This window comes from Lynx rufus, unplaced genomic scaffold (assembly GCF_022079265.1).
Source record: "Lynx rufus isolate CCGP_SWC_20201006 ecotype Redwood Valley unplaced genomic scaffold, mLynRuf1.p SCAF_6, whole genome shotgun sequence".
Taxonomy (NCBI): domain Eukaryota; kingdom Metazoa; phylum Chordata; class Mammalia; order Carnivora; family Felidae; genus Lynx; species Lynx rufus.
Genome location: NW_025814878.1, coordinates 24,177,095 through 24,193,474, shown reverse-complemented (window position 1 = coordinate 24,193,474; position 16,380 = coordinate 24,177,095). Strand labels below are relative to the sequence as shown.

The 16,380-nt window shown below is 36.6% G+C and overlaps 1 protein-coding gene across 3 annotated transcripts in view; it reads right to left on the bottom strand.

The window, feature by feature from the left end:
- HBS1L (HBS1 like translational GTPase) overlaps positions 1 to 16,380 on the bottom strand; it is an 86,847-nt gene that overhangs the window by 27,920 nt on the left and 42,547 nt on the right. For all 3 annotated transcript variants that reach the window (XM_047101645.1, XM_047101648.1, XM_047101647.1), the window contains 4 exons: positions 7,930 to 8,038; positions 3,553 to 3,812; positions 2,921 to 3,086; positions 258 to 375 (listed from right to left, as the gene is read on the bottom strand). In XM_047101645.1, the coding sequence (XP_046957601.1) occupies positions 258 to 375; positions 2,921 to 3,086; positions 3,553 to 3,812; positions 7,930 to 8,038 (653 nt within the window). The remainder of the gene's footprint in view (positions 1 to 257; positions 376 to 2,920; positions 3,087 to 3,552; positions 3,813 to 7,929; positions 8,039 to 16,380) is intronic.

Genomic DNA, 16,380 nt, shown 5'->3' with positions numbered 1-16,380 from the left:
CCTAGTATAGTTAACATACAGGGTTGTATTGGTTTCAGGTGTACAATATAGTGACTCAACACTTCTATACATGACCCTACGCGCATCACGGTAAGTGTACTCTTTAATCCCCATCACCTATTTCACCCATCCCCCACCACCTCCCCTCTGATAACCATCAGTTGTTCTCTATGTCTAAGAGAGTGTAGAATTATAACCTCAGCATCAGGAAATTTTATACACAATCAGTGTACTATAATTCAGGGAATATCTCGTACCTGGGCTGCTCCTGTAATCATATTTGGAATGAAATCCTTATGGCCTGGAGCATCCATTAGTGTAATAACTTTGGTTGTGGTCTCAAACTTTGTCATACCAACATCCATTGTTACTCCCCTTAAAGAAATCAAAATGGTTAGAATGCATTATAGAAATAATCAGTGCTACTATGGATTAAATTATTTAATAATATAGGCTAAATGACAGTCCAAATTCCTAAGTAACAATGGGAATTTTATTACCTAGTCTATTATTTTGACTAATCAAGGTATCAGTTGGGACTAGAATTTCTGCTATAATAGAATTACACTTGTATAGCTTGAAAATAAGGTTGTGGACACAGCAAAGTTTAATCAAAATGCTGGGTATTTCCCATTCCTGCCCCCACCCCCTTTTTGGTAAGAGACAATGCAGACTGTGAACAAAGAAAGATATGTGGGGACATCTCTGGAAAATGAAACAATAAATACTGAACAGGAGAAAAGATAAAGTTAAGAATGACCACTATCAGGAGGTAGTTTTCCTCATCTTCTAATGTAGATGCTTCACTAATTATAAATTTATAAAACTTTCATTTGCAAGGCAGGTAGGTCAGTATGTTACACATTTAGAAAAAAGAAAATATCAAAGGAGATAGCAATTTTTTAAAAAAATCAATAGAGATAAATAGTAGTTTGTTTCACATCTCATTTCATCCTTCTTGGAAACCAACACGGTGCTTCTTAGCTATAAAACAGTAGGTTCAGATTTTAAGAAAGCCCACGGAGGGTCTATATGGGTACTGAGTCTTTCCAGATGTCAGGAAAGGGAAATCAGGTGGGCAATAAACTGGGTAATCATTCATCTTGGTTTGCTCCAAATAGTTCAGAATAATGAATGAGCACTACCCTACTACCAAGGGTTCTGACGATTATAATAAATTATATGTCCACCCTAGCATAGCAGTAAGGTAACTGTGGGTCTCCTTGATCATATCATTCTAGTCTAATCTGAAACCATGGGCCTGTTGACGTGGTAAAAATGATGCTTAGTTCTCTCTCATAGTCCTCAAATAATTGCCTAGAATACTGATGAACCAAGACTTATTCTGAGCTCCTGCCTAGACTTTCAGCAGAATACACTCCTTTGAGCCAGCTCTGGTCTGCATTTGTCACACTAAGGACATAAAATTCATTTATGTTCAACATTAGATCAGAACAGAAGATTTATAAATATTTAACATGGTGGCATAAGTAACACACTGTATTTTTGAAATGTTATTAAGGAACATACAGTAGTGAGTTAAACTCTCATTATGTATCTAGAAGCATCCGCTATCTACATATAAAATGAAAGAATACTCTAAAATTGCATCATACTGAGCAACAGACAACTAAAAAGCCATATATTTTAACAATGTTTCATAAACTGATAAGTGAAAATTATTTAGTCTTCTAACATTGACATCATACAAAAGTTCCACTGTTTTCAATATTCATTTTCCAATTTTTCTTATTAGGTTGGAAAACAAGCTTATGACCCTATATAGAATAAAAAAGATACCTACCAGAAAAAAAAAAAAAAAAACCCACCATGGTATAAAATTCTGTTTATCAAAAGAGCTACGGAATATTGTGACTCCCTTTATTAAGAATTGCCTTATATTATAACGCATACTATTCAAGACTCCAAAAAAATTAATACGCACTTTTTTAAAGTATGAAAATCTAAATATATCCTCTAATATTCAGAAGGAAGATAGGAAACATGCAATAATTTGTTGATTTAGGACTTTCAGAGGACTTCAAAGTCTTTAGTCATTACTTTGACACAGTCGATAATCTCGCCATTTCACTTATTAGGTGTCCTCTTTCTTTCCTGAAAAAGATGCCACTGCGCCCCCTCATCCCTGACAGTTCTAACATGATAAATATCACTACTCTAAAAAGACGTGTTCAAAAGAAATACTTTGGCCAGAAGTCTATGAGTAGCTGTTCTCTCCTGCAGAGTTAGCATTGGGCACAGTAACAGATACAGGAGTAATTGACTAGATTAAACCTATATGGTAGGAGATAGGCTGTTTTTTTATAATATAATTTATTGTCAAATTGGTTTCCATACAACACCCAGTGCTCATCCCAAGGTAGGAGATAGATTTAATTACTTGTTAACTCTATCTCATAAAAACATAGTACAGAAAGTATAAAGATGAATTAAAGTGATAATTTAAACTTACTGGTCATTTTAATTTGAGACAGAAGACAGTTTACTACAAAAAGTTATCTTTCCTTAAAGTCACTTGATATAAAACTAACAGTTTTATTCGTAATTTTAATTCAAAATCAAGTCAACTTGACATATACTGAGGGAAGTGACAACTGAAACTTCTCTCACAGAATAAGTAGCTAAGAGTTCTTACTGCCTTTTTCTGAGTTTGCTTTTTAATTTTTTGATAAACATTCTCTTAAACTATTCTCATAGAATTTGGAAGAGTAGAAAATGTATATAGATACGATGAAAGCTATCATAAAAATATTTCCCTGATAATTAAAAGCTTTTCTCTAAAAAAAAGTTTCTAAAGTATTTCATGTTTTTTTCCACACATATTCAACACATATCGCATACTTATTTAAAAGATTATATATATCATTTCAAACTGAAAATTTTGAAATATAGTGACTACCTTTCCCTTTCTTCGCCAGTCTCATCCAAGACCCATGCATATGCAAACGAAGCTTTGCCAGCCTTTTTAGACTCCTGTTCATACTTATGCATAGTTCTTTTGTTTACATTACCCAGAAGATAAAGCATATGGCCCATCAGAGTACTTTTCCCAGCATCAACATGACCTAAGGAAAATTGATTCAAGATTAATACTAGGTACAATTTCCAGATGTTGTTCACATAGAGGCATTGCAAGAATATGTAATCCGATAGCTCATGTCAGTGTTTAGAGTAGTAAGTACCAATTTTTATCAAATGATAGTTAAAATAAATGGAGAAAAAAAAAGAGCATCTCTTTAGAGAGGGGGGGACGTTTCCTTGACTTTTGGAAATTAAACTGTCAATAAGACATGCCACTTTCAAAATGTTCACAAAACGAACATGCCACAAGCAAGTCTGATGACCTCCTTGGTGATGTGGCGTTATGTCACCCGCGGTGACTAGCAAGCATTACGATGCAATGCCTCCCTGCTTATGTCCATTTACACCCATACAGAAACTCAGACTGGGAATGAGTCTGCACACTGCCACCAGAAAGCTGCCGGGCCAAAGCAGAGGTGACCAACCATCCAGAGGAACAAAGGGCATTACCAATGACTACCAAGTTGAGGAGCTGCTTCCCTCCTTGCCGCTTCTCCAGCTCCGCTTTCACGTCTATTTGCTGCCTCAGCTTGCCGGACTTTTTCACTGGTGTTGGTGCTGAACTCTGCTCTTCTGATGTTTGAGTGGTGTGGGATGGAAGAACTGATTTAGAAACAGTGTCAAGAACATCAGAAGGAGCAATGCCGGTTTCTTCACTAAGATGGCCTTTTTGAGGCGTGTGGAAACTATGACCATTTTCTTCAGTTACTCTACAGAAAGCAGAGACAGAAAAAAAGTATTTAAACAAACTCAACTGGCATCCTATAATGTCAGAAGGGCAGAGAAGCTGTCTGTTCTTATTTCTTACCTTTGGAGACCAAAAATGATCTCTGCTAAGTGGCCAATCAATGAAGGTGGAAATGATAAGTAGCTAGACCCAAAGCCCACAAACAGACTTGGCAGGTCCCAGGAGAGAAAGAGTCTATCAAAAACTAAGGTAAGAAGAAAATATCCTGTAAAATAACTGAATTCAAGCCCATAGCCTTGGCCATATAATCCTATCAAAACAGATGGCATAAAGGAGATATTTTGTAAAACTTGGCATCAAATGTATTCCTAGAGATAAAGTAGTATTAAAAAAAAATTGGGTTTATCCCTAATTCATTCTTCCAACAGGACAGAGACCATCTGTTTCGCTCAAATACCATCCTTAAAGGAGGTATTTCTGAATGTTTACATTTTCTTAATACTTTCAGCAAAGAAGCTTTTAATTCATTAATTCAACAAGATACCTGATTTTCTAAAAACTACAACTCACAAGTGGCATCGATGTTGAAAAGAAAAGATGCAGATAAGAAACTGATCTACTAATCCCCAAAGTTTACCATCTAGTGAGGGACTCAAATACATAAGGTAGAAACAAGGCCACCTAGCATAACTTATTTTCCCTTTGATAATGATGATACCCTCACAAGTAAACACTGATCTTAGTTCATTAGCTCTTTGACCATTATCTACAGAAACTGTATCCAGTGCTATCCCATGGGCATCTAGAAGCAACATGATCTAATCAACCAGACTACGCTATACTTAACGTTCCTTTCAATGACATAGATAAAAATTAGGACCAAGAACAAGTTAAATTGCAAGTTATTAAAAATGAAACCAACTCTATCCAATTCACTTTGGAACTGGCAAAGAATTATACACAGTAAGCAGTTTATGTGAGAATAGTCAATCTATTTTCTTCTTGCACGCTGTAACAAAAACGACTCAGGGCAATTTTATATGCTCAACGCTGACTTTTCATCCTAGGCCTCAGGAAGAAAGAGTCACACAACTTTACTAAAACCTCGCATCCACTCCTACTTTCTCTTGCTTTTGAAATCTCTACTAACAATTCTGGTGTTCATTTGCTAACACTGCTTAGAAAGATTCGCTTCATCTTGAACCACAGCAAAAAAATTTAAGTTTGTGGAAAAGGTTCCAGTTCTTTGGAAGGATTCCAACAGGCTAAATTAAGTGAAATCTTAGACTATAATTTGCAAACATTTGAATGACCACAGCTTCTAAAACCAAAACATGACAACTGGGCATCACAATTTCTCGTTTCAAATCTCTGGTGTAGTTACAGAAGCTTTTCTTCAAAGGAAAGCTTACGTTAACTCCTGTATGGAGAAGAGATCCAAGCAGAATGGCTATGGCTGGCAGAGCTCAGTGGGCCCAGCACAGGAAGAGCTTCACAAAACATGGGTCTGACTTGAACATTTCCTTTACGATTCAGTAACAGAAAGGTTTGCTTTTCTCTCGGTTTCACAAAAACATTCCCTTTCAAGTAAATCCTAGGTAAAATGCAAACCAGGTCACTGAATCGTACAGGGTTAGAAGGAAGTGACCAAAGTAAATAGAAAAGCATCCTAGGTAAGTCTGTGCTCAGGAAAACCGTCTGAAGGTTTATTATCACGAAGTAAAAGTCAGTATTTTTAAGATTTTGAAAAATTTCTAAGATGAGGCCTAAAAATGACCATTCTGGATGGCACCTGGGTGGCTCAGTGGGTTAAGCATCCAACTCTTGATCTTGGCTCAGGTCATGATCTCACAGTTGATGGGATTATGCCCTGTTGTTAGCGCAGAACCTGCTTGGAATTCTCTCTCTCCCTCTCTCTCTCTGCCTCTCCCCTGCTCATGTTTGCTCTCTCTCTCTCTCTCTCTCTCTTCCCCTCCTTCTCAAAAATGAATAAATAATTTTTTTTTTAAATGACCAATTTTGTAACTACTGACTGATGAAAGAAAGAGTAAGTTGGCTGAATGTTTTTTCAGGTGCTTTCTGATATAATTTTGTAAACTTATCTATTATTATCATACGATTATTCTGGGTTTTTTTTCCCTAAACCATCTTTCCAAAAGTGGGAATATTTCTACATGAATCTAGAGGCTTGCTTTCTCGTTATTTAAATGAGACTAGGAAGCTAATAATTTAGATTTAAGAGTATTTGTCCTCTATGCAAGGTTCAAACCATTTATACTTAAATAAGCTTTGTCTAGAGAGGTATTTACCATCTTTAATATTAGTGAAGAAAAAGTTTGCTATCTCATTTCTTCTAAGCAATGCATTACCCTTTTTTACAAGCCGTCACTGGGAATCACACTGTGTAGATATTTATGCTGCTGAAATCTCGACTCAGAAGTGTTTTTTTATGTTTCTCTGTGCTTTCTCAAGATCAAATCAGAATAACAGCCTAAGTATTATCCCTAACGAGTCCTATATAAGTATTTGAACAAATATAGCTTGGTCCTTAAACAATATTATGTATTTCTGAGTAACCTGATCTGTACCTACAGACCTTTCATGTTCTGATGATGTCTCTTATAGAGCTATATCAAAGTACTAACTCACAGGCTGTTTTTTCACCTTTACATATTTACATATTTCCAAGTCTGTTTTTAAAATAAAATGTATTTCCCCAAGGACTCTGATCAATGAATATTTAAACAACTATTCTATGAAAGAAATACAATGATGAGCATTAATGGCCCTGCCCTCATGAAGTATATAGTCTGAAAGGCTTGCATCACACTTGTAAAGTAATACAAAGTTAGGTTGTCAATAATTATTTACTTGTATTTACTATTTTTCTCTTGATCATTTATTATCCATTATTTCTTCTAATTATTCCCATAGATAACTATGCATTTACTTCTAATGTGAATTGGGGCTTATTTACATGTTGCTTTCTAAGACTTCCAAAACATTCTGCATTAAGATTATAAAATCCTTAGAATAAGAATTGCATATTCTGGGTTTTTTTTCCCTCTCTCAATGAAAATAATCCCATAATGGGATTAAATGGTTCCCAAGACATAAGGATAAAAAAGAAATTTATGATTTCAACAACCCAACCCCAATGCAGAGAGAAAAAACATACATTTAGGTTTTGGTAACTAAATCAGGATTCGAAATTATTTTAAGTGACTGAAGTTACCCAGATTAAAATGTAACTTTTTCATTCATCCAATGTCCTAGATATGGAGTTCTTTCCTGCACTGAATTAGAGTAAGTTCATCAATTTAAGATTCTTCACAACTAAGACTCATGAAACTTCCATTAATTTAGATAGAAGAATGTTGTAAGGGAAAAAAATTGAGGTTGCTTAGTTTATATTTCTTGAAATTAAAAAAAAATCCTCTATTCTTTGTTTACATTTGATAACAGCGAATCTTACCTATCTAAATGGCAGACAAAACATACACAATTTATAAGTAATAGATTTAAGAAAATTTTAAAGAGGCTCTATTAAAGTTAATGTTTTTAAACTGTGCTATGAAGTCTCAAGCAACCAACTTCCCTTCTCTACAAAAACTCCTGGGAGAATCCTAAAGACAGTGATAAATGAGTGCTACTAATATAGGATTTATCATTTCTCACCAGATTTGAAATTCTAGATATGTTTCATTTCATATTTTATGCCCTTGTTCTAGTGGCCCACTTTTTAGTCAACCTGAAAATCTAAAAGAGTTTAAATATCATAGTCAGAAAAACTTTTTAAATAATGATTCCATGACATTTAATTCCCAAACACTGCTTACCTACGCCATCTAGTGGCAGAAGGATTCCTTATCTCACAGTGTTAGATTTCACAAAATATGCTTTTTTATGTTAAGTAGCTAAAAATCGTTTAGTTTACATAAGGACACTGACAACGAGATAGACTAAGTAATATACATAATTTAGAATCAATCCCTTTTCTTTGTATCATGCCATTCTGAGAACGCACGATACTTCAATGTTAATGACACATCATGCAAAATTAAAATAGTTCTCTTACAGTCAAATACAAGACAGTACCAATTTCAAATAAAAAGGTGGGGGAGGGTTAAAAACCTTACCCAGGCACTTCAAATCCCATAGTTTGCTTCTTTCCGGACACGGTCATTTTAGCAACTTTTGGCACAATTTCAGATTCACTGTGAGATGACTGGGAATCTACTGATTTTCCTAATTAGAGAATAAATACACAAGACTAATTAATTAAAGCTGATTTCTAGAAATATTTGTTACACATTACATATTATATGAATACACCATATGGTAATTAAGTTTTATGTAATTTATATCTTTAAACATATTCTTTTCTCTAAAAAAATTTAGTGGAACATTGAAATGTTGAAATTCTTTTGTCACCCTACATTCTGGGAAATCCCCTACTACTGGGACTATGCTATGCTTAACCTCTACCAAATCTCTTCCTAATTTTGAAGTGACTCTTAAGTTTCAGTATTAAGAGGTCACAAGGTGGTTTCTGCACTGAGCCTTGCTCTGACAGAACACCTAGACCCTAGATCCCTCTCTCCTACCACGCCCTTTCACACTACTAAAATTGTCTGGTCAGTTAGCAGATGGCTAAGCTATTTTTAATCCCATGGTACCTATAAACTGATGAGCAAGTTAAGAGTCTGCTGGATTGTGCTGGACCCTGCATATATTTTACTTGGGCACAATACTAGGCTTAGTAAGATATTTGATCCCTGTCAAGAATATTGGGGAAGATGTCAATAGAGAAACAGTGAAGAACAAAATTAATTATGAGTTAGATCAAAGTAAGGCTTTCATGCATTTGATCCTTTAAAAAATATACAGGTATTTCATAGAATTCTCTACAATGTATCTTTATAATTTTTAGTAGTATTACCACTAGGATTGGGTCCACTTAAAACTGCAGAAATTGCACATGCTTCACTGGTAAATATACATACATAAATTACTTTTAAAATTAGAAATAAATTAATGTACAGAATGCATATAAAACGTTTGTTATTTGCCTACTAGATGCCAAGCACTATGCTGGAAATATGATGGTGAACAAAAGTTGATGTAATCATTGGGCTGAAAGGGCTCACATCTAGTGGAGAAGGTATACTAACTGAACAAAAATAAAACTGTTATTAGTGTTATAAGCATACATGGTGTCATAAGATATGGTGATAGGGCACACAAATTAGAGGGCCACCACAGGAAAGAGTTGAGCAGTGATGTAAAAATGAGTAGGAATGACCTACCCAGAAGGAAGAGCACTGCAAACAGAGAGAGTAGCTGGTACAGTGACTGCATTGTGGGAGGCAGCACAGTACCTCAGAGGAAGTAAAAGCACAAGGTTAAAGGAACAGAGTTAAATGGAGCTGAAGCAGGGGCAGCGGCCAGGCCATGCAGAGCCTTTAGACAATGCCAAACATCCTAACAGAACTGGAAGCCACCAAAATGATGTGAGCAAGTAGGGAGAAGAGGAAAGAGACAGGGGAGAAGATAAGAAGTCAAGCTTGAGGAGAGGTCTCCTCTGGAGCATCTATCTGTGATTCATTAGCACAGAATTAGCTGAAGGCACAGACATAATAAGTGAGATCACAAAACGAGAGAACCAGGGGTGGGAAAAAAAGCGGTACTAGGACAGAGCCTTGCAAGAAACCCAGCCTTTGGTCACAAGATAGAGGATGCTGAGCCTGCAAAAAGGGTGACAGGGAAGAGACAGGGAGGGGAGGTGGCTGAGGAAGCCAAGGGAAGTTTGACGGATCTGGCATCACCAGAGTCTGAGGACTGAAGATGTGAAGATGTTCACTAGTCCTCTAGACATGATCTCTTCGGATAAAGGTCATTGGTAGAATTAGCAAGAGCCATTTGAGACAAGGGACAGGAGAAGCCAGGATGGGTTAAAAAAAAAAAAAAAATGAAGCTAAAAAACAGAGGCGGCAATACCTGTCCACAATCTATTCGTAATTCCAAAACCAAAAGCTCTGAAAAAATAAGGTTTTGTTTTGTTTTAATTTGGAAGCAAAACTTGACCCGGGACACCTGGGTGGCTCAGTCATTAAAGTGTCTGACTCTCAATTTCAGCTCAGGGCATGATCTCACGGTTCCTGAGTTGGAGCCCCATGTCGGGTTCCGCACTGACAGTGCAGTCTGCTTGGGATTCCCTCTCTCCCTCTCTCTGCTCCTCCTCCCACGCTCTTCTCTCTCTCTAAAAATAAACATACTTAAAAAAAAACAAAAACAAAACCTGACCTGGACTAACATGAAACTATTTATAGTCCTTACTTATCCCACTTAAAGTGTAAAGCCATGCATGTCCAGGTCAGAAACAACAAGGTGATGATTACAGGGCGCTGCCCCACATCCTACTGAGATTATCACAACCTTAGGTAGTACGTACATGTCGATGCTTTTCTAAATCCAAAAAAAATCTGATTTCTGAGTCAAATCTTGTCTGAAGGGCTTTAGATGAGAATATATGCAAATAACTCTTTAAAAAGTTTGGCTGGAAAGGGAGGGTTATGGTAGAATGGTAGCAAAAGGGTCAGCTGACAGAAAAGTAAAAGTGAGATGGACTGGCTGACAATATTAGGAAAAGCAAGAACCACATTTAGATATTTTAGAATTTCTGAGAAGGCAGAAAGGGATGGGATATGAAGCACAGGCAGAATCCAAACTAAGATAGGTAAAAGGCTCTTTTTACTGTAACAGGAGGCAGATACGTATGTTGAGCTGGAAGATGTAAATCCCTAAGGGTTAGATTCTATTCTCTCCATAACAAAGCAGCCAGCGACCTAGTGAGACTGAGACTGAACGAGGAAAGTAAAAAAACTGGCGAAGCAAAGAGTTTTCAATAATCATTGCAGTAAGGGAATTGTTGGATAGTACTGAAGACCCACTTAAGATTTGTGATAATAACACCTGAAACTAATGTAACATTATAGGTCAACTATACTCAAATAAAAACTTTTTAAAAAAAGATTCGTGAGGGGGCTGCCTGGGTGGCTCAGTTAGTTGAGCATCCAACTTTGGCTCAGGTCATGATCCCACAGCTCATGAGTTCAAGCCCTGTGTCATGCTCTGTGCCGACAGCTAAGAGCCCAGAGCTTGCTTTGAATTCTGTGTCTCCATTTCTCTGGCCCTCCCCCACTTGTGCTCTCTTTCCCTCTCAAAAATAAACATAAAAAAAAATTTTTTTAAGAATATTAAAAATAAATAAATAAATAAATAAATAAATAAAAAGATTTATGAGGAATGCCTGGATGGCTCAGTCAGTTTAGTTTCTGACTCTTGATCTCAGCTTAGGTCACGACATCAGGGTCATGAGTTTAAGCCCCGCAATGGCCTCCGCACTGGGCATGAAGTCTACTTTAAAAATAATAAACAAATAAATAAATAAATATCTGTGATAATACATTTATAGAGGAATCAATTTGCCTTTCTTTGTGACTTTTTCTAGCAATGCTCAGCCACGTATGAACAGACACAGAGAAGACATTAACTGCTTCATTCGGTGTTAACTTTCTATCCAACAGGTGCAAAGAGAAAAAGCAGAGAAACAAGGAAGTTAAAGGTATTGGCAAAAAGGGGGGGGAGAGTTATTGAAATTATAAATCACGAATTCTAAGTGGGATTAAAGAAATAAAATGTAGAAGGAAGACTACCGATACACTGGGAATAAAGGAGGCCCAAAGGTCAAGAAAAGGTCATGATTTGAGAGGCACAGCTAGGTGGCTGTGGTCAGAATAAGGACTGTGAATATGTGATTCTGGAGGAGGTGGATTATAGTGAATTGCTGATGAGGTGAAAGTTACTGGAAATCAAGTGGCCAATGAACTCAAAGTCCAGGTGTGGTATTTGTTGGTGTTTTTCCACATGGATGCCCAGGTAAGCTATGATCATCGGAAGCTGAGGGTGAAGAAAACTGTAAACCAACTGCCAGTGAATAAGGAAAAGCAGCCATGAGGTTGCTCACTAAGGACTAACAAACAGGTGGCTTAGGCAAAAGACAGGAATTTCAAAGGAGCAGAGACATGAGGGAAAAAAAAAAAAAAAAGGATGAAGGAATAATGGTGTTGGAAAAGGCAGCAAAGAGAACAAAGCTGACATTCCAGACCCTGAGGTTTGAGAGACTATAAGTGGAGTAAAGCCAAGGAGTGGAAAAACCACTAGGAAAACAGATTGAGGATTACAGAGGCATTTGACTTTTATGGGGGGGTGGGGAGGGGGAAACAGTTCCAGATTATAGCAAAGTAGAGAGGAGTGAGAGATGAGAGAGGGATAAGAAAGGAGGAAACTGAGAGCACTGATACTGATGATGATGATGATGGCGGTGGTGGGGTGTGTGTAGGTTGGAAGGTGACCCTCAGACATGGAAAAGAGGCATGGTGAATTTTGGCCTCTGTCAAATGAATAGGGGAAAGACCCATAAAGCACAGAAATGTCTCAATCCAGGCTATACGGGACTAATTCCCACTTCCCATTACAATTCATTTTAATAACTTCCAACTGGTTTGCATGTAAAAAACGTTGACCCCACTTACACATTTAATACACTGAAAAACTGTAATTTTGACTTTTTCTTTTTTTTTAAGTAGGTGGGTCATAAAATGGCATAGAAAGTCTTAAGCACAAAAATCACAACATGTGATCCTATAATATTTCTGCAGATGCAATAAATATATATTCCTTTCATTTCTGGTGATTCTTATCTATCAGGCATCAAACCCAAGATGTAGTATTTGAACAATTCAGTCGTTTAAGTGAAAGTCTTTTTTTTTTTTTTTCTAACAGGAAAATGAGTCCAGTATTATAGATTTGATTATCACTCATTAAAGCAGTAGTTCCGAAATCTTTTTATTTAGGTCACATACCCTTTGAAAAAACTCATGAAAACAATGGGACACGCTTGACAGAAAAAAGCACCATACACACAAAATTTTGCATGCTATTTCAAGCGGTTTAATAATTCCAACTCTAGAACCTTCCCCTTGAGAGATAAACTTGACTCAGGCTATTTTGGAAATATGTTAATTTCAATTTGATGTTATCCACAGTCAAAGAAAAAAGATACATTCAGCAAATTTTCCACTGAGCTGTTGTCAACAGCAATGTGATACACTTCCACTTATCCAACCACATTACAAAATTCCCCTCATAATCAGATGGCAGACAAAACCTACTAATAGGTCAGAAGTGAATGAATAACTAAAATAACCAGTTGTGGATCACTAAGAGACATGAGTATTCAAAGGAGTATTCAAATCCATCACAGAAAAGTGTAAAATGTTTACTGTGTTCTCCCATCCTCCCTAACCAACTAGAAATTCGTTCACTGTATAACAACCTCAAAAAACAGCATTAAATTTTCATAAAGTCCAAAAAAACGTCAGCATGGAATGAATTTTCTATTGCATAGAAAAAAAGAAGCTTGGACTCTGGTTCCTGCTCTGCAACTATTCAGCTATTACCTACCTTCCAGCTTCCGAAGCTCCCTAAATCTCGCTAGCTCGTTTCCTCATCTACAGACCTTCCTCCATTTACCACGGGGCTATGTCCTGATAAACCAGCCTAAGCTGAAAAGATCATAAGCTGAAAACGTATTTAATACACCTAACCTACAGAACGTCATAGCTTAGCCTAGCCTACCTTAAATGTGCTCGGAACATTTACAGTAGCCTACAGTTGGGGAAAAAAATCACCTAACACAAAGCCTACGTTTTAGTTAAGTACTGAGTATCTCATGTAACTTACTGAATACTTTAATGAAAGTAAAAACAGACTATATGGGTACAGAATGGTTGTAAGCATACTGGCTGCTGACCCCTCGATCAGGTTACTGATTGGAAGCTTCAGCTCACTGCCACCATCTAGCATCATGAGACAGGATCACACCACATTACATCCCCGGGGAAAGATCAAAATTCAACATACCATGTCTACCTAATGCGTATCACTTCCGCACTATTGTAAAATCGAAAAATCTAAGTAGATCCATTGTAAGTGAGGAACCATCTGTACACAATGAAATAAATTAAATAATTTCTAGTTCTGTATATGTCTATGACTCCTAAACCACTAACACGATCTTTAAATCAAATAGCCCACTAGGAAGTAAAAGTAAAATGTGCCATTCTAGAGGAAAAAGATGTCCTCTCTCAAGTCATGTAAAATCCAGCGACCAAATCATGGTTACCAAAAAAATATGCATTCCGAAGATTCACATATTAGTGACCAGTGTTCAGTCTCTAGTAGGGTGGAGGAGAATCGATCATCATTTTGATTTTTCATTCGGATAGAAATGACAGCTATCCAGTTGACCAAGTCTAACCTGCTTGTTTTACAGACCAGAAAAAGAGACAAGAAGTTGAGTGACTTCACGTCAAGTGGCAGGACCAACACTTAATCATCTTACCCTACCTGTCCAATTCACCTTTCTCATAACTCCCAGCTGGCTCTCAAGCAAAGCCTCCTTTTTCCCTGCAGTTACTCCTTGATGGGCTGCTTCCTCCAGGGCTCCACTGTTTCCTTTCTTGGCTAAGATCTAAATAGCAGTGTCTAAATTTTCTCTTAAGTACGAAATTATCCAGGCCTTGTCTTGAAGATCTTTTTCAACACGTATGCCTTTGTAAAGGATACACAGCTCAGCTTCCCTAATACCACCCAAATGTCATTCTCTTGCTGAATTTAATGACAACCTAAGCGTGCATATCCATCCACATGATTCACCCATCTCTGATTCATTTCTTTGCTCTCAAAGCATCTTCAATATTAGACAACTAGCTCTTGGAGCATAGAAACTGCCGTATACATATGTTCACATACTCGACAGCACATGACACAGTGCTCTGCCCACAAGCACTCAATAGAGTTTAGTGATTAACCCCTAAAGGTTTACGTTTTGAAAACATGAGATGATCTCTTCTTTTTGCAAGTTTTCCTCCACCTTTTCTTTGGACAATAACCTCAATTTACTCTCTACCTACTACTTGCACTTAATACCAGCCACCCAATGTTTCTGCTTTTCTAGACAGCCACTTTGGCCTTGCTATGGGCACCTCAGTATGCTCTCCTGGCAGGTGCTTTATAAGCTCTTCTGGCTTTATAACCACCATGTAGAGTAGGTATAATTATACCTACTTTAAGAAAACTGAGGTCCAAATTTGTTGATTTTCCAAAGGCTATACAACCTTGGCCTGTGACATAACTAAATTAAAAAAAAAAAAGATATGAATCACATGGTAGCTATTCTCAGAGAGTTTATATACTATAAACTGAGAGATAATTATAAAAGTGGTAGAGATGTTATAGAAACAAGAAGAAAATTAGAAGTATGCATCTATTTAGAAAAAATTTAAATGAAATGAGATCTGACATGACTCTGAAAAAGAAAGAAAAATAACATGAGAAAAAACATATTTAAAGGTCAACCAGGCAAAAATTCTGAAAAAAACTGGGCCTAGTCATAGACAGACAGTAACACAAAAGTGTACCCTACTTTTAGCTTGAGCCCAGTTTTTTTTGTTGTTGTCATTGTCGTTTTATTAATTTGCTTAAGTGTCATGCAAGTAAGTTTCAAGAGTACATAACAACAACAAAAAGAATGATCTGGCAGTAAAAATCCAGAGACTATTTTGGGGAGAAACAAGCCACATTGATGCTGAAGTTCATTTGGAAGAGTAGAAGTGAGAATGACCAATAAAATTTTTAAATTAAGAATAATAATAGGGGAACCAAACTAGGCGATATCAAGAACTCCTATTAAGTTGGAGTAAACTAAAATGAGAATAGATTGATGAATTAGAATAGAGCATCTGCAAATGAACCAACAGGATGTATTTGTATTTGTTATACATAAGAATTGGGAAGAAAAAAAGAGTAAGAATTGAGTAATGAAAAAATATATAAGAATACACATACAGTTATAGAAATTCAGTATATACAAAGTGATGCTTCAAATCACCAGGAAAAGCATGGGGTATTCAATACTGTATTGGGAATATTGGCCATTTGAGAGGAAGGTTCTATCCTATGTCTATGGTGTATCACATAAGTATAACATGTATAAATTCCTTATTGATCAAGGAAATGAACATAAAGGAGAAACATATAAAAATATATTTACAATCTTCAAGTGAGGAAGTCTGACAAATTTTATATAAAATTTTTAAATTTCTCCCTGATTAAAGATACCACAAGCGAACATCAAGTATCTGGGGAAATATATATATAGGGTTAATGTATATAATAAAAAGAGCTCCTACAGGGGCACCTGGGTGGCTAAGCCTCTGACTCTCAATTTCGGCTCAGGTCATGATCTCATGATTTCGTGCATTCGAGCCCCATATTGAGCTCTGTGCTGACGGTGCAGAGCCTGCTTGGAATTCTCTCTCTCCTGCTCTCTCTGCCCCTCCCCCGCTCATGCTGTCTCTTTCAAAATAATAAACAAAAAAATTTTAAAAGAGCTCCTACAAACCACTTAAGAGAAAACAACTCAGAAAGAAAAAGTGAGAGATTAAAAAAAACAACAACAACAA